Genomic DNA, 25,130 nt, shown 5'->3' on the forward strand with positions numbered 1-25,130 from the left:
TAATATGTGCCTGTCAAAGTCAAAGATTACTGTTCTTGCCATCATTTCTTTGATTCAGAAAAAGCCTTCTGGAACAGTCTGTAATCAGCACAGAAATAAACCGTGTGTTGTTGGCACAGATCTGTAGCTCTGTCTAGAACAGGATGTGCAAGCCAGCAGGGGTCACAAGTGAATAAAAAACATTTGGGGGAATTTCACTTTTACAATGTTTTTATAATGGTGGAGGTAGTAATTTGTATTATGAGAACTAATAATATTCACAATTTGAGTTACGGTTTTTACTTAATCTGCTCATCAACAATAATAATAGTGATTTTTAATACTCGCCATAAACTTATTATATCAGTTGTTTTATTTCTCTTGTCGATTTGGTCCAAAATGTTGATAGAATAATAACGAGAATATATACAAACACAGCAAGTAATTTATACTGTTAGTCGTTCATTTAATTATATTTGTCTAGTTTAATAAGCCATAATTATCTTTTTTATGTCTGGCATGTGACAAGAAATGGCATCACTGACTTCTCTTTATCTTGTTTTCTCAAGGTTCAGAAGGCAGGCATAAGAGGAGAAAAGGTAAAAGACTACAAATAACATATTTAATGGTTTGTTTTCATTTAATTAAAGTTGTGCAGTTAATCAAATTTGAATCGAGATCGAGTTTCAGTCATTTCTAATGGTCAGCGTCAGTGATCAGCTTGGGTCTTTTAATCAAAAGGTCTACAATAAATCCTCAGACAGTAAAAGCTTGTGGTTTGGAGCAGGGCTCATACTTTTGAAGAACTAATTTGACTATTTATTTTAGCTTAGGTCTTTCTCATTTATATTTTGGATAATAATATTAAAAGCCATTTTAATTTATTCATAATAGAATCCAAATTTTTAATCAATCAGCATGAGTAGGTATTATTAGTATTTTTGTTTGAGTATATCATATTTTCACTGGAATAATAGTGAGCAAAATCAATCATCTAAAAAATGAGCAGTGTAATATCGCAGATGCTGAATTGTTGTTGATATAAGTGTCTTACTTCTATGTCCAGATAGCATGGGAGCATACTAATGTGTTGTAATGTGTCCTTCCAGGGAGACGCAGGGCCCCCAGGGCCCCCTGGGGCTGACGGACCCCCTGGGCCTCCTGTAAGTGTTGTCAGTTATTATTATTCTGTCTCTGCTCTTTTATGCATGTTCTTTTTACAGCAGTTATAATTCTGTCTCTGCTCTTTCTTACATGTTCTGTTTACAGCAGTTAGTTTGATGTTGTAGAGAGGTGCCTTTTTGTACATGTGTAGTGGAGAAGGCAATATAAATTCCTCTGTTGTTTGTGTCTCAGCAGCTGAAATTCAATGTTGTGCTCTGTAGGGTCCTCCCGGTGAACAAGGCATACCTGGAGCGCCTGGTGAATTCGGCCAGAGGGTGAGTCTTGAAACATTTCTGACCTTCTGGAAAGTATTACTCTATTTTTCTTCATCCAGTTTATTTGGTGTCACATAGCTGCTAAGCCTACCAGCTATGTGAGAACTAATGACCAGAATGGAAAATGTATTGAATTTAAAAAGTATATTTGAAATTTGATATATGTAAATATTTTGACACAGATGCTGCATCAAAATTTAAATGTTTTAATCAGCTCAAAGTATGCACCATGGGTAATATCCTCCAGCTACAATAGTCCTGACCAAGCCTAGTTGAAGATCTGGGAATGGGATCCCAAAAAAATTTCTATATGGGAACAATAAAGTGTACCATAACCATTTTGTGAATGGGAATATTGAATGGAAATTTTATTTTTGGAAGCAGAAGCCGTGCCCACTGTAGAATTCCATTATTACATTAATTAATCAACTACTGGAAGTTGCACCACAATTGCCTAATGATGAGGGAGTTTGTAAGGAAGTTTGTTAACAATTCTTTTAAAGGATCCATGTTACTACACTATTTTCTGGTGTATGTTATAATGTTGTTTCCTCGTCACAAACATACCTGTTGTTTTGTTTCATTCACACATGTTTAACACACTAACCCTTTATATTTAGCTCTTCTCTCAAACAGAAAACACCTTGTGATCTCATGTCGCAATAAAATAAGTGCTCCACTGTGTTTTTAAACTCCATACACCTTCACTAGAATCATTTGGATTCTTTCAGCCCTGGAATTAACAACCTCTACTAAAATAAAGGTAAAAGGTAGCTGTTAACTTGGAAACTACCATGTCATGACATCTCAAGGTGCAACAGAGCATTGTGAGCTTTGGAGATGTAGACAGACTATTTATAAAGAGGTATGCAAGGGTGTGTCAGTGAATGAAACAAAACACAACTTGATATGGGTTTGCGGAGATAACAACATTATAACATGGTTTAAAGCTCATAAGAGTTCATTTTGTGTAATATAGGACCTTTAAAGAAGCAATGTTTATATGTTTTGAATGCAGCCTCATTCCCAAACCTGGACAAATGGAGAAAATTAGGTAAATCTGTGCACTGTGATCATACTTGCTTCACTCCATATTATGTTTCCTGCATCCTTTTACATAATTTGCACCTCCAAAAAATTAGCCAAGCTGGTGCCCTCTCGCTCACTGTTGAACTGGGAGCAATTAGCTTCTCATCAACAATATGCTCAAATCTGCGTTCACATCTGCTCAGTCGGACCGCGTCGTCGTGTTGAGCCAACCTCCTGCTGGCCCCAAATGAAAGACTCCAGAGCCAGACAAGATCCTCAGAGATGTGCGGACTTACCCTTCATTAATATGTATAAAGGGATTATTTTGTGTTGAGATTGAACAATATCCACCAAATCTCCCCTCGGCTCAAGTTAGGTTTTACTATGAGAAAACAATGGTCTCTGTAGCATTGTAGAATTTAACTACATACTTTGGTTGATGATAGCCAGCTCTGTTTTGATAGCAATTATAATCTGGATTTTGGCAGCATCTTGGGAATCTTGCAAGTGAATTATTGATCGTGGCAGAATATTACCACGTAGCCAAAAAGTATTAAACTTTAATTCACATAATTGAATAATAAATAACAAAAAATCCCTCCTTTAAAATTATATGGTTCCCTGTAGATTCTGCTTATCTAAGATTTTTTGGTTTAATTAGTGTCCATTCTTATAGCCAAAATTAAAAGAAGAAATTGTTTATTTTGCTCATATAGTATCTGATTTTACATAGAACCTTATAATTTGAATAGGACCAAAAAATAGATATTACCAGCAACTGTATATCTGTGGGTTTGAAGTGGGTTAAAGAAGATATTTTGAGGGCATTTGACCAAAAGAACATATTTTTGGAATTGTTAAAGAGCCCATATATCTGATCTATGTTATGGTGTTGTTTACTCATCAAAAACATACCCAGAGATGTGTTTTGTTTCATTCACTTACATTTAGCACAAATTTAGACAGAGTTCTTTTCTCAAACAGAAAGCAATCTGTTCCACTGTCATGTGGTGATAGACGAAATACACCGCTGTGGTCAGAGCATTTTGAGCTTTGGAGATGTAAACAGACTAATATTAAAGGCTCACTCAGACTTGTATGAATGAAACAAAACACAACTCCAATTATGTATTTGATGAGGTAACAACATTATAACATGGCTCAAAGCTCATAAGAGTCAATTTTGTGTAATATAGGACTTTTAATTGCTATGGCAACGGTGCAAATTTTTCATCACTCTGAAACCCATGGATATACATTGAAAATATTTATATGATTATGATATATGATTATATATGATAATTGACTTTATTAGTTGAGAATGTCATGATCGAGTGCTCTTTATCATTTGGCCAATTATTTTGAGTAACTACTCTATTTGACCATGTGGTTTATTGCTGGGAGACAGTAGACCCCAGATGAAGCAGATATAGGCAGTACAACTCAATAGTTCTAAAATACACACAGTATCTTAAGACTGTCATGATTGTTCTTTTCTTTATTGCAGGGAAAGAAAGGAGAAAATGGGTTGCCTGGAGTGGATGGCCTTCCTGGACCTGTTGTGAGTGCACATTTATGTTGAAAAACTCTGGTCACGCCCCACAGCACATTATTCACAGCGTGTTATAATGGAAGACTATTAAACTAGCGAGATTAAAAGTAACAGCACTCTCTGCAAATTGCTTCCTGGGGCAAAGCCCTGCACCTGTTCTGGGTTTACATCTGTGGCTTTATAGCTCCCTCTAGTGGCTACTTGCTGTAATAAATATACAAAATTACTTTCTTTCCAGTTATACACTTTTGAAAGTTGTTTAATTCTTGATTGTTAAAATCTTATGGATTAAGATAATACTTTGCAAATGCATTTACACAAATCTAAATCTGGCAAGCATTCATAGGTAAACTGTATTTTCCTTAAAATGTAAAATATTCTCAATACATTTACCAAATGTATGCTGGTATTTATGATAGATTATATATTTTGGACAAGGATGAAGTAAAAAAAAACAACAACAACCACCCTGCATTAACACACTGACTAAATACAAAAAAAAAAAGATTGCCTTTTTAACTATAATCAATAACTTGACTGATTTGTTGATGTTTTTAGGGCCCACAAGGTCCACCCGGGGCCCCAGGAAACCCTGGACTCACTGGACCTCCTGTAAGTGAAAGCTGTGAGAATGTATCAGTACATCACAATTGATCCTTTGTTAATGTTGTTTTTACTTACAGGGCCTACCTGGTGAAATTGGGTTCTCCGGCAAACCTGGAGAGATGGGCAAGCCTGTGAGTAACATCCATGCTTTTGTTAATAGTCATTGAGTTATTGTGTCCTGTTTGAATGATGGACATGTTTACTCACTCTAATGAGCTCATTTGTCACTTCTGTCTGAAGGGCCTTCCTGGTAAAGATGGTCTGGATGGGCTTCCTGGAACTGATGGTGCTCCGGTCAGTATGCTCTTTACAGTTATCTGATTTCCCTCAAATAATGGTCTAGACTCAACCAAGACTCAGCCAAGATGGCCCTTATATTAACATCAGAGATAAAATAGGATTTTAATAGGATTTAAAATTAAAGGTTGTTTTCAAGTTATATTCTTATATTCTTTTTCTATTCAAAGACAAGAGTTTGATCAGCGGATTTGCTGTAAATATGTTCCCATTTATTGAATAGGTATATTCATGGATTTCAGTATTCTGTTATATGCAACAGTTTGAGGATTTTTCCCATTTAGAATATGTAATATTTTGTTTTAAAGCACTAATCGCTATAGTGACAGTCTAATTTTTTCATCATTCTGAACTGAAACCTATGGATTCATGGAAAAGAATATAATAGGAAGGAATCTTTATGCCTGAAACCCATTTAACTCTGTGGGAGATTTATTGTTTTTGGAAGAAATATCCAAACTTATGATCCATATAATTTGAACCTTAAATTTATTTGTTCGGGGTTTGCTTCATGAACTTATGAGTTAAAGTTAAAGTCTGTTCAGCTAAAAATTGTAATTTCTTTGGACTTGAATAATGGAACTATTTTCTAAAGCCATTGTGAGAAAAGTCTGCCAGTGTTTGTTTCATGTGGATAGGTCAAGTAATATTTACACAAATATTAACCATAAAAAAGGTCACAAAGCTTAAGCAATCTGACTGCTAAAACTCAAATTCCACCTTAATTTATCCACATCACAACATTTCATTTTAGTGGAATAATGTTAAAAATGGCCTGGTGGTGGCCTGGTTTGCTTACAAGGCAAGCAAATAAGGCAGGAGGAATCAAAAGTAGTGTAATAGTGAAAGTATGCTAGATAATGCTAGTTCACGCACAATAAAACATTTTAAAGCCAACATATCACATTATTTTCTGATCTATGTTATAATGTTCTGTCCTCATTAAAAACATTCATGTTTTTTGTTTCATTCACACATGTTTAACACACAATCCTGCATATTTAGGCTGTGTTCTTTTGTCAAACAGAAAACACTCTGTTCCACCTTGTGGTGTTATGCAGTAATACAGAAAGTGCTCCACTATGTTTTTAAACTCTATACACCTTCAGGGTTTGTTTGGATAATTTCAGCCCTGGAATTCCATATCTATACTGAACGAAAGGTAAAAGGTGGCTGTTAACTTGAAAACTATTGCTTTAAGGTAGAATAGACATTTTGAGCTTTGAAGATGTAGACAGACTAATAATGTAGCATTACCCAAACATTTGTGAATAAAACAAAACACAAATACAGGGATGTTTTCGATGACGTAACAGCATTATAACATAGCTAAAAGCTTACAAGAGTACATTTGCACAATATAGAACTTTTAAAGTGACCTATAAGCAACAAATAATGCATGCAGCTTTGTGATTCAGGGCCCAATGATGTCTGTAAAAGTACTTCAGTGGAAATAATACATTTTACTGCCCATGACATCAACATTTGTTACTGTATTTGAAGGGCCCCAGGGGAGAGCGTGGAACTGACGGAGGAGACGGAAAACCCGGGCCAAAGGTACACTACCAAAACACATGTAGCTTATGAGGTCATGTCTTTATTATAGAAACAAGGTACTACTTAACTAATGTGCTTGTCCTCAGGGTGATGATGGGCCTCCGGGACCAAGAGGGCCCCCTGGGGAGAGAGTGAGTGCACTGCAGTTTAATGCATGTTTAATTCATGACTACTGTAGAAGAGGAAGTAATGGTGTTTTTCTTTATCAGGGAGAAGCTGGTTTACCTGGACAGAGAGGGGCTGATGGATCAAGAGGAGAGAGAGGTGTTCCTGTAAGTTTGCAAAATGTTTATACAAATGTATGTCTACAAATGATGAGAGATACTTATAAAAATGTATGTAGAGATAGATTATGGGTATTCTGATAACAATATTCAGAATATATTAGGGTAATCCAGAAGTCCATCAGAATTTTGCTGCAAAATGCCTCTCATTTATGTATCACACAAAAAGTGATTGGACCACCGAAGTGGAGAAAATTCTGTTCAATATAAATTAATACATTTTAAAATACATTTTTCAATGTGTTGCCCACCTTTTACCAAGCCTTATTTAATTTTGAACAATTTATAACTTTGAACAGCATTTATACAGCACCTTTCAAGACACCCAAAGTGCTTTACATAGCATTGTTCATTCACTCCATACCCAGAGGTAGTAAGCTATTATTGTAGCCACAGCTGCCCTGGGGCAGACTGACGGAAGTGAGGCTGCCAATCTACGCCATCTGCCCTCCGAGCACAGGCATCACTCATGTGTAATCCACTTTCTTACTAGGCAATGTGGCTAAGGACAACAGCTACCTAACAACTACCCAGATGCGGCCTTGCTTAAGCTCAGGTTATGACAAGCCGGTATGGCCACAATATCTTACTGAAGACCTGGAGACATCTTCCCACGGTCATGGAAATCCTGGAAAACACATGACCTGGACAAGTCATGGAATTTTGTAAATTCAATGAAAGTTTTAGAAAAGTCATGGAATTGTATTATCTCTTTCACGCAACTAAAGTGTTCTGTTAAATTATCATTAGGCTTTTATGATTATTTCCGAACGTATGCACTTTTTGTTTAAAAGAGACTACAATAAATGCATTGACATTGACAGTATTCTGAATGTTAAAAAACTATAATACCAAACCATAAGGTGAGTGGAAAGAGTTAACATTTGTCATGAAAAAGTCATGGAAAAGTTTTGAAATTTTGTCAATGAAAAAGACTGGCAACCCTGGATCCCTGACCAAATCCATATCCAATGTTTTGTTTCTGGGAATTATTAAGACCATTGAGGAATATACTATTTTAAAATGTTCTTCTCAGTATTATGTAACAGTAACTGTTGCATAAGTCTGTTAGATGACAGGTAAAAAACCCAGTCCAGATGATTTTTTTTTAGGTATTAGCTATTATAGCTATTATCTAAGTTCTTAGTTGTTCTCCTTGACAACATCAAGTAAATTGCAGACCACTAGACAGCACCTCTCTGGTTAGCATGTACAGCTTTTCAACATTCGGCTAATGGTAGCTTGAAACTTGAGGCAACAAATCATTAGTTGTTTTCCCATAAAAACTTGTGACAAATGCTTGTTAAAATATTTAATGCTAGTCTCACTTTAAACTCTCTGTTATTCAAATCCCTCTAGTACTCACAACATTCTGTATATATGTTTTACCTGTGTGTTTCAGGGAGAGAGGGGCGTGGACGGACACATTGGGCCAAAGGGAGAAAAAGGAGATAAGGTAACAGCTCTCTACACATTGCATTCAACAATATTGTGGTAAATGTATTGCATATTTTACTCCTCAGACAGCCTCCCTGTAGTATTAGACATGCTTATGTAAATATTATGCAGACAGTGTAAACTAGTGTCTCTATCTTCAGGGTGAAGTGGGGCCTCGGGGACTACCAGGAGCGCCAGGAAATGTGAGTACAATGCCTGTGTGGCTAGGACATACTGACTGAATATATTACAGTAATACAGTAAAGAAAGTTGTGAAACTAAGTTATTTCTGTTTGTCAACAGGTTGCAAGTGTCATCCCTGAACCCGGTGAACCAGTAAGTTTAATAATTTGGCTGTTTTTTTTACTCAAGATATATTTAAAGTGTATATGACCGGTTTTTGTGATTCTCTATTTTTGACTGAATCTGGAGTGACAATACCTCTTTTAAATATAAATTGTAGTTTTACACAAATCAAGAAGCAATTAGCGAAAATAAGGTGTAAGTACAATATTTTGCAAAATTACAGAAAGCAGAGAGCTAAATACACTGATGATCACAATTCTGTCCAAATTTTCGGCATAAATTACACACTATAAACACATTTTTCTGATACATTATTTCAACAAAATAAAGGTGTTTCTGATATTTTTATTTGTCAAAAATTATCTCTGTGTGTAATGTATGTGTTCATTATTTTAAATATAAATAATCAAATCGAATATAGGGTGAATATAGCGTTAGGAGCTCAGTCAGTGGAAGGAACTCGGAGTAGAGCCGCTTGTCCTCCACTTCGAGATGAGCCAGCTGAGGTGGCTCGGGCATAGTTCCTCAATGGGGAGGAGTTACGGGCACGTCCCACCAGGAGGAAGCCCCGGGGAAGACCTGGGACATGCTCGAGAGACTATGTCCTGGGAATGCCTCAGGATCCCCTCGGAAGAGCTGGAGGAAGTGTGTGGAGATAGAATTCTGGGCCTCCATACTCAGACTACTACCCTTGGCCCCAGATAAAGCAGAAGAAAACAGATGAATGAATGGAGGGACGGATGGACCTCTGTTTAATTCAATCCCCCAAGCTTAACAATAGAACAATATTACCCACTGGAACAGTGTAATCCTTCATTCGTCCAGGGGTGGTTAAATTTGAAAACATCTACAATATTACCTATTAAAATACTTTATATCCCTTACAATGAAAGAGCATTATAAAACATTGGTCCCTCCATTTTTTCATTTACCTTTTAACCTTGTACCCTGTGACCTTATCTTGTAACACTGACAACATTAATCTATTTTTCTGTATTAAAGGGAAAACCTGGAGAGAAAGGAGAAAAGGGGGATCAAGGAAAACCAGGAGAGATTGTAAGTGATTTTTTTTTTTTTTCCTGTCCTGAATTTGACCTTCACTACCACTACCATACTATACTATAGCTTGTCCATAAGTCGCATGTGGCAATGTACCTTAACAGTCACTAGATGTCACTACACAATTACTCAAATAGCCTGCAAACAGTGAAAATGAAGTAAGCTGGTGTAAACATATAAAAGCTATGAATAGTGATTTGTATTGAATTTTCTGTTATATTTTTTACTACTATTAAGCACCCAAATTGCAATTAGTAGCATTACTAATTGTATTGTACCCAACTTTAATAAAAGGTTTCATTTTGCAGTTTTCACCTGACTGTTTCCTTTGTGTGTATTGCTCAAGGGCCAGAGGGGGTTACCTGGAGAACAAGGCTTTAAGGGTGCGCCTGGACTGCCAGTAAGTTATAGGGATCCCTAAAAATATTTCTTATATAATTAATTTTGTTTGGTAATATTTGAGTTTGTAATTAATTATTTGAATCAAAGCTAATAACCAGATAATAACCAGATTTCTCTGTCTTTGCCAAGGGCCCTAAAGGTGACACTGGACTTCAAGGTGAACCAGGAAGAGTTGGGGACCCTGTAAGTAGAACCTTAGTACTAGAGATAGACCGATATATCATTTGTCCGAGATTTGCACTTTTTAGCGTAACTGCTACCAGCTTTTTAATCTCCAGCAGAGGTCGATATTTTGTTTTTGCTGATCTGTTGCTTGAAGACTTCACATAATTCAATGTATTTGAACACTATAGTGCGAAAAGATAATGGCACAAAATGTGTGAGTTTGTAATGAATTTAAATGACAAAATTCAGGGGAAATAATCAAAAATGGCCTTGTATATCAGCCCAGAAATATTTTCAGAGCTTAATGGCCATTGGAGGCTCTGGATTCTAAACAGTTATTAGCATTGGTCATGAAAATCCATATCTATTTACTTGATACTTTGTATTTTTATATTATTATTATCCCTTTTTAACTCTTTTAACTAATTCACTTTTAACATTTTTTTTTAACTCTGCATGTCAATGTCAGGTATATGTAATGTACTTTGTAATGTTTGCAGGGTCCTCCTGGCATTGCTGGGGCACAAGGTGCTCGGGGTCTGCCGGGAAATGTGGTACGTTCTGTATGACAAGCCCTATTCAATGTTACGTTCACCTGATCTAACCCAGTATTGAGTTGATATAATGTTTGTTTGTAGGGCTTACCTGGCGTCATTGGACCACCTGGCCCGGCTGGAGTCAGAGGAGACAAGGTCAGTCAGCCTTTGTAAAACTGGCTACTTTGAAAATGTGCTGTGTAGCACTTGGATGTGAAGAGGAGAGCATACAAAATGTGATGGTGCCAAAAAAGGGACCTTGAATATTCTGTGATACTTTTTCACAATGCCAGATCTGTCAAGCTGATTCATACAATGGTTCTACAGAGGAGGGCATTTTAACTTTGTTAGCCTGTTTTTCTGTCTTTCGGATTTTGACTTGCTCTTTACAACTTCTGCATCAACAACTGCCTTTGTCTTATAATGTCCCCAGCATACATTTCCACCTCATATAGATTTAAAGTAAGATAAGCTCGTCACTTCTCATATCCAAGTAATTTTTAAGTATGGTATTTTCAACTCACTAAGTTACAGCTACGATTCCTTGCAGTTAACCTTTTTTTTTTTTTTTGAGTTGGTAAATTTTCATAATAGTTTCCAGCATGTTTCATAAACAAGTACAGTAATAGTAGTTTACTTCCAATCTGCTCTACATCTACATCTGTTTAGGGTGACCCAGGTAAACCAGGGTCAATAGGCCTCATCGGTCCACCTGGAGAGCCTGGTTCTATTGGACCCCCTGGACCTGCAGGGAAAGGAAAGGATGGGCAAAATGTAAGTTGTTTTTTTATTGACTGATGTAAACTTTTTCTGACAACATGGAAAAACTACCAAATGTTTTTACAAGCAGCAATCAATTAATTCACATGGCATTTCACAAGCAGCCATGGTACAGCCTCATCACACAACCAAAGAGACAAATATGAAAATAAATTAATAAATAAATGGCACAATATTGGACATTTAGACCCATACATGCATCCTTGTCTCGGTGCAGTGGGTGCAGCCTATTTAACAGCTGAAGGGCTTGTTGTGGAAAATAAGTTGTTTAACGTCATAGATGTGCCACAGCTGATGCACCAACACATCTTACCAGTGGGCATGTTTATATTGAGAGAGACCTCCAAAACACTGCCCTGTTGTTTTGTCGCTTTGTCGCTATGGTCACATGATTAATATTATGCTATTTTCTTATCTATGTTATAATGTTGCTTCCTCTTCAAAAAAACCCCCAAAAACAAACAAAAAACACTTAAAGTCATGTTTTGTTTCATTGTTTCACACACTCCATATTGGCAACCATTACCATTAGATGTTTTTAATATTATTATTATTAGTGTTATTACTCTTAAAACAGGCTGCACTATATTGAAAACACTGAAACCACCACTGTATACACCAACACATGCCACCAGACAGGTGAACTGTCATGCCTAATGACACAACAGCAGTAGCCTATGTGCAGACAAAGTTATTCTTAAGTGTTTTGTGCATTGCGTCAGAACAGTGTGGCTATTAGAGGAAAGCAGCTTGAGTAGACACATTTGGTGCAGTGTTTTCTTGATGATTTTTCACTGCACATGTGGCGTTGTGCTGACGAAGCAGAAGCAAACAGGAAACACTGTAACAACACATTAAAGCAACATGGGCCCAAACACGAGAGCTCCCAGCACCTCCCTTTTACAGCTGCCAGGTGTAGCCTCCAGGTCTGCTCATGTTCTGTGGACCACAAGCCACTTTCAACTACAGATATGGAGTCCACGTGAGAGACCATAAACCAGATTACTTAACAACAGTTATATATAATTAATTGTTTGTCATTAGTTTTTGAGTAATCATTTATTAATTAGTCTGTCTACATCTCTGTTTCCTTCTTGTGATGTCATGTAGTGGTAAGTTTTCAACAGCTACTTCTTACCTTTTGTTTAGTAGAGATTGGAAGTTCCATGGCTGAGATCATCCAGATGATTCTAGTGACAGTGGAGCACTTCCTGTATTACCACATGACATCATAAGTTGGACATGTCTTTGAGAGAAAAGGTCAGCCTAAATATCCGGGTTTGGGTGTTAAACATGAGTGTACTGTACCTTTTTATGTATCTGTACTTAATAATAATCGATCAGTTTTATATAGCGTTTTTTTCTGGACACTCAAAGACGCTTTACAGAGCATTATTCATTCACTCCACACTTAGTGGTCGTAAGAAGCGAGGGTGCCAATATGCACCATCAGCCCCTCCGAACATCACCAACACTCACATGCTAGGCAATAAGGGTGAAGTGTCTTGCCTAAGGACACAATGACAGTTTAACACTGGTGCCTCACTGTGGCACCTGATTTTCCCAACAGTCTCCCATCCAAGTACTAACCAGGCCCGGCCTTGCTTAGCTTCTGAGATCTGACGAGATCAGACTTTGACAAGCTGGTATGGCCACTAAATAAATTTAATGCGTACGTTTTATTTTTACTTCACTACACCACAGGAGTGAAAAGTTTTATTTATTTATTTAGTTTTTTCATTTGTCTGAGACCTACAGAAAAGGCTGAGGGGTTATTTTCAGAACAAAATCACTGCATGTGATGTTTTATAAGATCTCAAAATCTGTAAAATTGAGTACTTCTTCCACCACTGCTCACTCACACAACACATTGATACTAGGCAACATATACATACTAGGGAAGAATAGGCAGAGTGTCTTGCATAAGACATACGACAACAGTTGGCACTAGAGCCACTGCTGCCCCACTGTGTCACCAGGTATTCTCAGCATCCCATCAGAGAAGATCAGGCATTGACAAGTAGGTTTACTCACATATACAACTTAAGACAACAAATAATCTATAGTTTGGCACACTGTACTCTGATTGATTGGTTTCTGCTGTCTCTGTTACAGGGAGAACCAGGGCCTCAAGGAATTCAGGGACCTCCAGGACTGAAGGTAAGGATATTTTGATGTGCTTTTATATTAGGCATATTTTCTATGAACTCGGAAATGTTATATAAGGCAGGAAATGAAAGGAAAGGAAACAAACAAAAATGTTTAACTTTTTCTTTAGTCTGTGGGGCATGGGATGGGATTCTATGGCATGTTTTAAGATTATGGTCGGATTGCTCTTTGCTATCACATTTTAAAAAGGATTTTCTCCCAGATGAAAATTGTACTAAAATCACATCTTATGAATCTTTAATCCTAAATGTTGACAATTTCCCAGGGATCACCAGGCCCAAGGGGAGACCCCGGACCACAGGGAGAAAGAGGCCAGTCTGGAGAAGGCAAGATTGGACCACCGGTATGGACAGAGTACAACATAATGTTCATATGCTTAAAGGTTTGAAGAATTTACAATACAGTGATTTCCATTTCCATTTACAGGGACCTCCTGGAAAGAACGGAGACCCGGGGCCTGCGGTAATTATTTAAAAATCTAAAATAATTAATCAGGAGAACACCTTTCATTTGTTTTTGTTGTCATTGTTGTTTTTCAAGGGACTGAGAGGACCACCAGGAGTCGCAGGTCCCCAAGGCCCAGCTGGACATAATGTAAGTGAAATAAATAAATAAATAAAATCATAGCCAATAAGAAAAGCAAAAAATAAAAATATGGTTTCTTTTGGAGTATTAAAAGGTTAACCACCCTTCAGTTGTATATTATATATAAAGGCTATAGTATTCTGAGTATTCTGTGATGTAATGAAAATGAAATACAATAATGATAATGTTAATTTGAATGGCAGGGTTTACCTGGAAGGCCGGGAGAGAAGGGATCCCCTGGAGAGCCTGTAAGTGTACTTTAAATCTGTGCTGTGTTAAAACTATATGTAGCAACCTATATATCTATATATATCATCATCCAGTCCAAATGCTGGAGTTCACAGGTCGGGATGTGTAGTTATGTGTTAATGAGCTGATTCTGGTGTAACATCACACCATATGTTTAACACCTGCTGTATGTGGATTATACTGTTAAAGGTATCCACCATACAAACCAGGTTGTAAGACTATTTTTTACTTTTTATTGCATTAGTTACAGCGTGATGTTATAATACTGATGAAGTTTGCAGAGATTGACATGATTTATGGCAAATATTTTCTGTAATGTCTTTTTACACAGGGTAAAGTTGCTGACCTGCCTGATCTCAAGGTAGGATGCCCTTAACATAGACATTATTATTACATCATTTTTATTTTTGATTTGACCACTAAAATCCCATATTTGTTTTCTCTATAGGACATATGCTCCGATTGCCCTGCAGGCCCCCCTGGTCCTCCTGGTATGCCTGGACTCCCTGGAGACAAAGGACATACAGGGCCCCCAGGCAAAAGTGGACAAGATGGCTTCCAGGTCAGACAAAATTATATGAATGCCTATTATAGATTTAGTAATAAGACAGAATGTTTCCCTGATATAGAAATGTCTTCTCTGATCTCTCTTTTAAATAAGCCATGAGGCGCTGTGCTCTTAATTCATCCATCACTGCGGTGCAGAGCAGTGAAGCTGTGCATCATTAGCTCGTCCTCCTCTGAGGGCACCACTCAACCATTAGGACCGTCTCACAGCTCCCCCTGTCTGCTGCACACAGACTGATGTGCTGTCTTATCATTACAGGGCCCACCCGGACCAGCCGGACCTCAGGGACCTCCTGGAGCTGATGGCACAAAGGCACGTTAACACACACAGCACTTTAATGGATCTTATGGACAAATGCTCATTAGGAGCTTTTATCTTTATTATTGCTTGCTTCAGGAAACAGGATGTTTTTAATGAAACTTTGACCAAGGTTACACAGAAAACACTTCAGACTTTGAAGACTTTATTAGGTACACTTGTTCAACTGATAAACAATATACATCCTCAAAGTTTTGGGTTCTCAAATAGCTCAAACCATGCACAGACCAGTTAGAATCATTCCTCCCTCCCCTCCCTTCACCCCTCCCTTCACCTGTCCTTTGTTCAGGCTTACCTGAGCTCTCTGGTCTTCTGTCACACTAAAGCTTGCACACTATCAGACAGCAGTAATGTAGAGAGCATCTAGTGATGATACTGTATGTGAGAACGCAACATGGCTGTATTGGCTAATCTAATGAGTTTAACTGGTGGCTTTAAACTAATGTATGTGTTCAGACAAAAACTTCAAAGTCTTATTTGGTATGAAATATCTATATACAAAACACCAGCAGGGGACGCAAGGTCTGCATCTGCAGAAACTCTGAAAAAGTAGTTTGAGTCAAGCTGAGAATAAATACAGGTCCTTGTTATGTTTTTGAGCATTTTCAACTCACTCACTGACACAACAGTAAAAACAACATGTATTCTTTTGCCTCACCATAGGGAATCAAAGGAGACCGAGGCCCTGCTGGTGCTCCAGGAGACAAAGGAGACAAGGTAGTGTATAGGCCTTTTCAGTGTTTTCCATTTATTTTAGTTTCAATGGTAAAGTCTTGTTTGAAAAATAAACTTTATTATCTGCTCTTTGCATTCCCAGGGTCACCCAGGTCCCCCTGGTCACCCCGGCCCACCTGGAATAATGGGAGCCGCTGTAAGTGCACATGTTTGTAATTCACTAAGGCCGCTCTTAAAGGCTGCTAAACTGCACCCATTTATTTGGAGTTAGCCTCTCAGTGCTCCACCTTTCTATTTTTATGGCTCTCCCCTGACACTGTGCCTGTCCTTTGCAGGGTAACGATGGACAGCCTGGCCCTCCTGGTCCCCCAGGGCCCCCTGGAGAAAAGGTCAGTCAGCATGTGGTATACTCAGAAAACATATTACCTATGTGTCATTACTGTACAGAGCTTCCCCGTGCTACATGTAGGTCAGCCGGCCTTCTGGTAATAGTGGCCATTAATCATTTCTGCTCCTCTGTGATGGTGACCCGTTTGTCTGTTTGTTTTGTACCAGGGCAAAGAGGGTCTCAAAGGAATCCAGGGACCACCAGGCCTTCCGGGATTAATGGTGAGAGGCAATCATGAAGATACAATATTTTTTAGTGTGTGCTCTGAACAATGAGAGGTGTGTGATGAATACAAACAAATGAAAACTACTGCATTCTATAGGGTGAGCCAGGAAAAATAGGAAAAGATGGACGGCCTGGTGAACAGGGAGAGCCGGTAAGTAAATTTGATTGAATATATAAATGAAGTAATAAATATGACACATATAAAAACTATCCAAAATTCTTATTCTGGTATAACTGTAGGGCAAACAAGGCGAGCCTGGACCACCCGGACCATCGGGGCTCAGGGGACTTCCCGTAAGCAGTACTTCTAATATGGAAGACATGGAAGAATCTTGTGCTAATGAGTCACTTACTGTTGTTCATCCACTTTGCAGGGATTCAAAGGTCATAGAGGGGAACCTGGACTTCCAGGGCAAAAGGTCAGAGTCTGTAATAAACTTTCTACTTACTTCTTTCTCCAAATTAATTTTCTTAACTGATGATACTTGTTTGATTCGACAGTGTTGCGTAGTCAGTTTGGTATAAATTAAAAAAACTTGAACTGCAGCTATCCATGTGCAGTTTTGAACATGTCTACTTCTTATCTTGGGACACACTTAGGTCACGTTTACATTATTTAAAATCAAACTCTTACATACGGTTCCTTTAATGAAATAAAAGCTACAGCATTTGTACTAAAATCAAGAATGGGTAGTGCAGAGTTGTGGCCATATGATTTTACCTTGAAAGTGCTACAAAGATTTTTCATTGTGTCAAAATGTCAGAAAATGCGACGCAAGAGGAGGAGAGACTGTCCCATTCATCAGTGGAGTATTTGTGAGCAGGTTTCTTGACTGTGACAAGTAGAACAATAAACAGGAAGAGCAACTGAGACAGCACTGGTGTCTGGAGCTGCTGTCTGGAGAGGTGCACGAGACTCCTAACAAAACATTTAAGTGAATTAGCTGGCACGGCTGATATCTGTATATGCATAGTTGTTCACAATATGATTACCTATTCTGATATCCAATGCGCATGTATCAAACTCGAAAAATTAGGTTGGTTAAGCGTGGGCGACAACAACAACAACATAAGAAATGGAATGTGGGTGCATGACAATATGTAGGGCTACTTATAAAGTAATTCAGTACCATTTTATTTTCTGTATGTTTATACACACGTTATGCTAGTCATGCTATTAAAGCTCCTATATTGCACAAAATGTTCTCTTGTGAGCTTTAAACTAATCTTTGTTATAATGCAGTTTCTTCATCAAAAACATATCCGGAGTTGTGTTATGTTTCATTCACAGATTCTCTACAGAAGCTTAGCTAAAAAGCACATTTTGGCACATCGCACTATTGCTTTTTCATACCTTTCTACCAGAGCCATTGGAACAGTGTGCTCTGCAGAAGAGAGGCTTGTGTCACTGTGGCCACAATAGAATCATTATAGAAGGAACAGCCACACAGCCCTGCAGCCTCCTCTGACAGCAGACCTCCCATTAAAGCACACTGAGAACTCTCTCCACGCTGTGCCATGACACCCACTCCACACTAAGGCTCATTTGTGTCAATAAACGCCACTCACAAGGGAAATTATAGGCAGTTATTACGACACAGCTAATCGAAAACTGAGGCAAATATATTAAAATACCACCAATTTTATCAGAGCAATACTGGTGGACTTTTTGTCGTCACATACAATCTTTTGTTTGGTCTATTACATCCAAATTACTTTTTAAATAACTGTTTTATCTCCATATTTTAGATCTTCATCAGTGTGTTATGCAATATTGAGTAAAGTTGAAAGAGCTTGGTTCTTACAATCCTAAACAAAATGTGTCTTTTCCAGGGTGAAGATGGAAAGCCTGGGGCACCGGGCCGTGAAGGCAAACCTGGCAAAGAGGTACATCTATCAGAGAAGTGACTTCCCTTGGAGTTTTATATTAGTCTCGATTAGACTGTTATTTGTTAATGCTTAGCTTGGTGGCGGTAGGCAAATTCTTCAGACTTGTTATGAGTACATATGAGTGTTGTGAGATCGAGTGACAGAGACATAGTCACACAGTAACACTGACTACAGGTTGCTGTCTTGACTAAGGACACAGGTAATAAGAATCCAGAGCAGTCAGGCAGTAGTTATTGCAGACTGCTTTGTGCTACTGCTCTTGTCTTTTTCTCTTTGACTACTAACATAATGGTTTTCACTGGTTGTCCTTAAACAACTCTGTCAGAATGTATTTTTTCAACAAATTCTGAAACCTTTTCCCACCCACATCAACATTCAAATACAAACTAGAGAACCTTGGACAAGGTTGCATCTGACAAGCCTGAAAGCTGTGATGTTTGTTGCAGGGTCCTAAGGGGCCTCCTGGACTTGAGGGCATGATGGGACCACGAGGAGAGTCGGTGAGTGGGTCCTCTCACTGAGCACATTCAGCATCTTTGTGACATAGATTTGGAGTCAGCAGCACTGGTGTCATTCCTCTCGCTGTCCTTCAAACACCCCTTTGTGGCGACAACTCCACTCACACTTTTCCTGCTTTATTTCCTCAGGGCAAACCCGGAGAACCAGGACCATCAGGGAAAGCCGGCCTCCCTGGAACGCCTGTGAGTAATGTAGTTTTAGGAACATTAAGTACAGCATATACTGAAAGGACGAGGCAATCCATGGGAAGATTTCTATTTCCGAGTGCAGTTTGACTCTATAGTGGGTGTAGCTGTGGGCAGGAGGATGCAGAGAGATTGAAGAAGAGATGAGCTGTCAGTTCAATATTGAGAAGTGCAGAAATAGTCTTCCTCTCTGTGGCTCTCCCCAGAGCAGGTTTAAAAGGAAGGGAGTGCTACAGAGCACTGTAGGAGGGGGAACCACTACAGGTTTACTGAACTGTTCAGCCAACCCACCAACACTTTAGGTGTATTACACATAATATTAACTCATTAAGAATCACAATTACACTTTACACACAGCAAACTAAGCTCTAATAATCATAACGTGTATCCTTGGTGGGTATTATGTATCCTTGGTGGATATTATTATTAACATGTAGGTAACATGCTAGTAATAATAAGGTGTAATAATAAGGTAAACACCCTGTGAAGCTGTAGTTAGTGCATGGAGTTGGGTTTGTTTTGGTGTACTAATGTAGACTCAAATGTACAATGCACTGTACATTATAGACTGTAAATTATAGTAAAATATGGGTTTTGAACCCTCTTCTCCCTGCACATCTCATGCTGCAGTGTTGAGTCTCTTCACACTTGATGAATGTGCTGAACAAACAGTTCCTGTGAAGTGTCTCATGGTGCAATGAATGGCTCCAGCCTGAATCACAATGACAGAACATAATTTGAAAGAATCTATAATATAATCCTATGTACAGCACCTAGAGGTGCTGTAGCAGAGCAGGGGGAGGAGCAGGGGAGAGTCATGTGGTCCTTCAGCCTATCACTCTTCACTTGTGTTTAGAGCATGAAAAAGTATAATAATACTTTGCAATTAACACAAGCATTTCATAATTCCTCCAGCATCTTGTTCTTAAACAACACTGTAAATATGAATTCTAATCTATTTGATTAGTGGTGTCCCAGCAGCAGATTCATTTATGTGATGTGTTTTCCAGGCCAGTGCAGCCTGTCCAAAAGAAATCCTGCTAAATGTTAATCTTCCTGAATCCTCCGTAATGAGTGGGCTTTCATAGTACAAGTACAGTAGTCCACGTGTGCAGCATGTGATGTGTGTGCTCTCTGCAGGGGCTGATGGGTAACAAGGGAGAGCCAGGCAGCCCCGGATTACCCGGCTTTAGTGGGCCCAAAGGCCCTGCGGTAAGTGCTAACTTTATGTTTTTAACCAAACCATTGTTTCAACTCACTGCTACAGCTACATTTGTCTTTCACCTTGGGTCACCCCCATTTAAAAAGAGCTGCCACACGATCCAGGTGTGTGCACATCAGGGTTGTGTGTACAGTACATCATCTGATGCAGACTGAAAGAGATTTACACTTTTGCCTTGTTCTAAGACACATGTCCATGCCACTGAAGTTCTGCAAGTGATATGGACTCAGTTTTACCTAATGTAAATATACATTAAAGCTGATGAAGTGACTATAAGCCCTACTGACATGGGCTACTGATTATAGTGTCATTTCAGAATTACTGATCACTGTGTGTAATTGCAGGGGCCTCCTGGTCCTGTCGGTCCAGAGGGTAAACAGGTACTATCTTTATCTCTAATGAAGTGAATTATCACCTTGCTTTCACTGATTAATGCTCATTCTATCTGCTCCTGTTCCTCAGGGAATGCCAGGCCGAGTTGGAGATCGAGGAATAAAGGGGGATAAGGTGGGTCACACCAGAGGTTGTTCAACTTAACTCAAGTACAAACCAACACTACTGATTTAGGTTAATCCACTCCACCTATGTTGTCGTTTTGTTGTTTTTTTCAGGGTGACCCAGGCACAAAGGGAGACAAAGGACACTCAGGAGATCCAGGAATCCCAGGAAACCCTGGCCCCCCAGGCCGGAAGGGACACACAGGCATGATGGGAATGACCGGACCACAGGGTGAAATGGGACCACCGGGACCTCAGGGACCCTCTGGAAACCCAGGTCAACCTGGACCAAGAGTAAGTGCTCCTTCACATTCTCCAACAGGTAAATGTAAGTGTGGGTGCCATGGTTACAGCATGTGTGTTCCCAGGGAGAGTCAGTGTCACTGGAGCAAATGAGACGGCTCATCCAGGAGGAGCTGGCCAAACAACTTGATGGTATCAACGTCCTTTGAATTATTGAACTTGTCTTGATTCCTTCTTTTGGGTGAAGGTGCCAGATGTTCTAACAGCTGTCTCTTCTCTTTAGCCAAACTGGCCTACCTCATGGCTCAGATGCAGCCTGCTCATGTGAAGACCACTGCAGGGCGGCCTGGACCTCCAGGGCCTCCTGGTAAAGACGGTAGTACAGGAAGGCCAGGCCCTCCTGGAGAGCCTGGAATGCCTGGGCAGAGTGGAGGAGAAGGACCTAGAGGACCCATGGGCCCTCCAGGTGGGACAAAGTTTGGATCTCATTCTGATTTCTTTCCTATATTATGAGTTAGACCAATAACCAAAGATTCTTAACTTTTTTGTACTGGGATGGACAAGATACTGTCTTGTAGAAGCATCATATGAAATTGGTAACCATAATAGGACCTATATACTATGATGTGTTGGCATCTGAGTTTGTCAGGGTGGCCTGGGTTTCCCTAAAACTGTAGAATAGTTATAGATGAAATCCTGTGTTTGTAGGTGAAAAAGGATCACGAGGAGAGAAGGGAGAGGCTGGTGTTGGTGAGAGAGGAGAACCTGGACCTGTTGGTCCCATAGGTAAGCACTGTTCACACATTTTATGCTAAGAGCCTAGAAGAGAATTCTACTTTTTTCACATTGCCTTGTTCTGAAAATTTAAATGGACACATTTGACTTGTGTTAAATATTTTGCACCCTTATGTGGTGATGAATATGCTAAGAGTATTCTTTATAGCCCATTTCACACACACTTCACAAGTTTGTTTGACTTCAAAGATGATTCATGTGAGACACATTTATTATTATTATTATTATTATTATTTATAATAAGGTTTAGTATTCTTATACAAATGCAATGATTCCACTAACCTCTGTCTCCCTCTTCCAGGTCCTGCTGGTTTACCTGGTTATGGTAAAGACGGAAGCCCAGGACAAGCTGGAGCACAGGGAGAGCCAGGAAACCCTGGGCCACATGGGCAGCCGGGCCCCCCTGGGCCCCCGGGTCAGTGTGACCCCTCACAGTGCGCTTACTATGCCAGTCTGGCACAGAGACCCCACACCAAGAATGTCAAAGGAACTTAGACTGATGGACTCACAGCCTGATGTCCAGCTATATTTATGAACTGGCTCCATATCAGTCCAGAACTTTCTCTTTTTGGGATGACCTCATTGTGGAGGCTGAGGCGACTGTGCTGCTGGCGGATTCTTTTATATTGTTTGATAAAGGAACAAAGCTTTGGATTCATGGGGCATTTTTGAAATTGGGGTTGAGAGGGCAGCTAACTGTTTTCCTTCCTTGCATGCTTCCTGTATAATATATAGGGAGATAACAGCTGAAGCTATTCCTTGAAGGTTGGAGTCTGTTAATCTATCATTTCATCAGCAATTATTCAAAAGCTTGTCTTCCAGGAATATATCAGCCCGCGGTCTTTTTCTCATTTTGTCTTCATTTTACACCCATTACCAGCCTCAGGGCTGATTTACAGCCGATTGTCCTTTTGAATTGTGATTCTGTGCTGGAGGACTCCTATTGACTTTGGGGGAACAAAAATGCCCACATTACCAGAAAACACCTGTTCTAATCAGAAGGATTTTTACGAGAAAACCACAAATTGGTGCTTCATAAAGGCCCAACAATTTTTAACTTCATATCATATATAGAAATAGGTCTGCTGCATAACTTGGTGTTGGTGGAGGATCCAACACCTGCTTGTTTCCATGGTGATGTTAATGCTTTCCCTAGAATGTATTTGTGTATTTCCATGAATACAAGCAGGCGAAGCCACCAAGGTGCAGGTCCGATCAGTGCAGAGGTAACCCTGTTCACTACTTTTTCATCGATAAAAAGAAAAGTAACTCCATCAGTCAGATTAACTTGAAGGTCAAATCTGTGGAGTTTTTTTTTTTTTTTTGACAAATGGAAACATCTGTAATTGAATCTATGGAAGAGATATACATTTAATGCAATACTATGTAATACATAGTATTACAAAGCAAAGTAATAACATCTCCATGGAGACAAACAGGTGCACCTTTAAAGGAGATTCATAATGGGTAATTTTATACCTCTTAGAGTGTCTGGTCTGACAACATACATCTAGAAGAGGAGACATCAGCCTGAATTGCACTTGGTTTAATGAAGTGTGACTGCTGGGCCTGTGAACTGTGCATAGACTTGGGCAGCAGTGAGCAGCTCAGAGAAGGTGGGTTAATTGCAGGCTGGCTTCACCCCTTTCACAAAAGCAACTCCACAGTCTCTCTTTCACTGTGTGGCTCCCATTGTGCACCAAGAGGCGTGTTAAGGGCCCGCAATGCTTCAGCCCTGCTCTGAAAACACTTTGCCTTTCTTATATGTCCCCTGGAACCCACTATTGGAAAGCCGCTGTCCTGCATAGTGATGACCAATCCGTTGTATTTGAGAGACGCATTTGCCTTTTGCTCCTCATAGGCCAATTAAAACAGTCCCGGTCTGATCTGCGCGCCGCTAGCACCTTTTAAATGGTCTCCAGAAAAGCATTCACATTCGTCTTCCTTTCAAAAATATAAAGAAACACGTCGATACTTGCTGGAGGAAAGCAGAGCAGCGATTTTTCAAGAAATGGTTTTTAAGTGGAAATTGCCAGTTCGCACCACGGGAGTAATTGAGATGTTATGCGGGCTTGTCACGACACCTCCGGATGACCTCCATTTTAAGGCTAATCGTCAAAACACGGTCTAGTTTTATTATGGAAGGATAATTAATAAAGCTCCACTCACTAAAATTCTGAGTAGATTTTTTTTTTGATTCAGGTTCTGTTTTCTAAGTTTTCAGACAAAGAAAAAGTCATGACTGGGGCTGGGAATCACGATACATGACACATGGCTAATGACTCAATATTATCACGATATGGTGATACATGAGATAATTGATATTGCACATGATAATCTGTGACATGTTGCTCTTACATTTTAGTAGCCAAATCTCTTTGTTAAACTTCTAGTTGTGCAAAGTTAATATGAAAGACATCTATTTTAATCATTAAAACTGAATATGTCAAGTGTGTCGTATAATCAAATGTCATTCCACTAAATAAGCAACAAAATTGTCATGTAAAATAAAGCTACCCAAAAATACTCATGGCGATATATCGATGCAGCAGCTCACGATAACAATACTGTATCACCAAATGATGTAGCATAGTATAGAGATATTTCAGTATCTCTATACTATGTTATGACCCTCTAGGGCTACTGTAGATGATGTAAAGAGGGTTAGGGTCTATGAATAGGCCACTAGATTCCCACCACTGGGTCAGATTCCCACTAAAAAGTTCAATAATGGACGCAAAACTTGATATTTTCAAAGTTACAAAGTATTTAATTATAGGAAGCTGAATTCATTTCCACCCACTAGTTGTCAATTTGTTGTTTTTAGGCTAATTTATTTGATTTTGTTAGCTTGTTGGCACTATTAGCATGGGTTAGGTTAGGTTATGCTTTTGCTATTTTAAGCCTGGAAGCCTTGCAACATTTCTAGTTTGTCATAATTCCATTCATGTTGACTCTACTACTTACTATGTATTCATTTTAACCATTTAGTTTCTTATAAATACTTACCATAAGACAACACTTCCAAACCCCTTTAATTGCACAGTACTCAGTTTCAGTCTTGTCATATTACGTTTATTATTTGCAATATATATATTGTGGTTGTTTGAATGTTTGGTAAGTTATACTGATAAATTATTCATGAATGCCCCCATTAAAGTTTTTTAACAACAG

General features: G+C 39.0%; 1 protein-coding gene and 1 pseudogene across 1 annotated transcript in view; one reads left to right on the plus strand and one right to left on the minus strand.

Moving 5' to 3' along the window:
* Window positions 1-22,610, plus strand: part of col22a1 (collagen, type XXII, alpha 1) — a 48,596-nt gene extending 25,986 nt beyond the window's left edge. The window contains exons 20-64 of the mRNA XM_020932635.2: window positions 549-578; window positions 1,089-1,142; window positions 1,365-1,418; window positions 3,955-4,008; window positions 4,558-4,611; window positions 4,683-4,736; window positions 4,846-4,899; window positions 6,406-6,459; window positions 6,546-6,590; window positions 6,669-6,731; window positions 8,146-8,199; window positions 8,342-8,383; window positions 8,484-8,516; window positions 9,489-9,542; window positions 9,892-9,945; window positions 10,077-10,130; window positions 10,613-10,666; window positions 10,751-10,804; window positions 11,318-11,422; window positions 13,544-13,588; window positions 13,863-13,940; window positions 14,024-14,059; window positions 14,138-14,191; window positions 14,386-14,430; window positions 14,763-14,792; window positions 14,880-14,993; window positions 15,258-15,311; window positions 15,981-16,034; window positions 16,135-16,188; window positions 16,328-16,381; window positions 16,548-16,601; window positions 16,703-16,756; window positions 16,846-16,899; window positions 16,980-17,024; window positions 18,439-18,492; window positions 18,942-18,995; window positions 19,143-19,196; window positions 20,340-20,411; window positions 20,766-20,801; window positions 20,884-20,928; window positions 21,033-21,212; window positions 21,287-21,353; window positions 21,445-21,627; window positions 21,870-21,947; window positions 22,258-22,610. Coding sequence (XP_020788294.1) covers window positions 549-578; window positions 1,089-1,142; window positions 1,365-1,418; window positions 3,955-4,008; window positions 4,558-4,611; window positions 4,683-4,736; window positions 4,846-4,899; window positions 6,406-6,459; window positions 6,546-6,590; window positions 6,669-6,731; window positions 8,146-8,199; window positions 8,342-8,383; window positions 8,484-8,516; window positions 9,489-9,542; window positions 9,892-9,945; window positions 10,077-10,130; window positions 10,613-10,666; window positions 10,751-10,804; window positions 11,318-11,422; window positions 13,544-13,588; window positions 13,863-13,940; window positions 14,024-14,059; window positions 14,138-14,191; window positions 14,386-14,430; window positions 14,763-14,792; window positions 14,880-14,993; window positions 15,258-15,311; window positions 15,981-16,034; window positions 16,135-16,188; window positions 16,328-16,381; window positions 16,548-16,601; window positions 16,703-16,756; window positions 16,846-16,899; window positions 16,980-17,024; window positions 18,439-18,492; window positions 18,942-18,995; window positions 19,143-19,196; window positions 20,340-20,411; window positions 20,766-20,801; window positions 20,884-20,928; window positions 21,033-21,212; window positions 21,287-21,353; window positions 21,445-21,627; window positions 21,870-21,947; window positions 22,258-22,451 — 2,862 coding nt within the window. The 3' untranslated portion in view covers window positions 22,452-22,610. The remainder of the gene's footprint in view (window positions 1-548; window positions 579-1,088; window positions 1,143-1,364; window positions 1,419-3,954; window positions 4,009-4,557; window positions 4,612-4,682; window positions 4,737-4,845; window positions 4,900-6,405; window positions 6,460-6,545; window positions 6,591-6,668; window positions 6,732-8,145; window positions 8,200-8,341; window positions 8,384-8,483; window positions 8,517-9,488; window positions 9,543-9,891; window positions 9,946-10,076; window positions 10,131-10,612; window positions 10,667-10,750; window positions 10,805-11,317; window positions 11,423-13,543; window positions 13,589-13,862; window positions 13,941-14,023; window positions 14,060-14,137; window positions 14,192-14,385; window positions 14,431-14,762; window positions 14,793-14,879; window positions 14,994-15,257; window positions 15,312-15,980; window positions 16,035-16,134; window positions 16,189-16,327; window positions 16,382-16,547; window positions 16,602-16,702; window positions 16,757-16,845; window positions 16,900-16,979; window positions 17,025-18,438; window positions 18,493-18,941; window positions 18,996-19,142; window positions 19,197-20,339; window positions 20,412-20,765; window positions 20,802-20,883; window positions 20,929-21,032; window positions 21,213-21,286; window positions 21,354-21,444; window positions 21,628-21,869; window positions 21,948-22,257) is intronic.
* Window positions 12,971-13,088, minus strand: LOC129410175 (5S ribosomal RNA; annotated as a pseudogene).
* Window positions 22,611-25,130: the final 2,520 nt, after the last annotated feature.

The sequence above is a fragment of the Boleophthalmus pectinirostris genome, unplaced genomic scaffold (genome assembly GCF_026225935.1).
Source record: "Boleophthalmus pectinirostris isolate CB_2022bp ecotype Guang Dong unplaced genomic scaffold, ASM2622593v1 HiC_scaffold_21, whole genome shotgun sequence".
Lineage (NCBI taxonomy): Eukaryota > Metazoa > Chordata > Actinopteri > Gobiiformes > Gobiidae > Boleophthalmus > Boleophthalmus pectinirostris.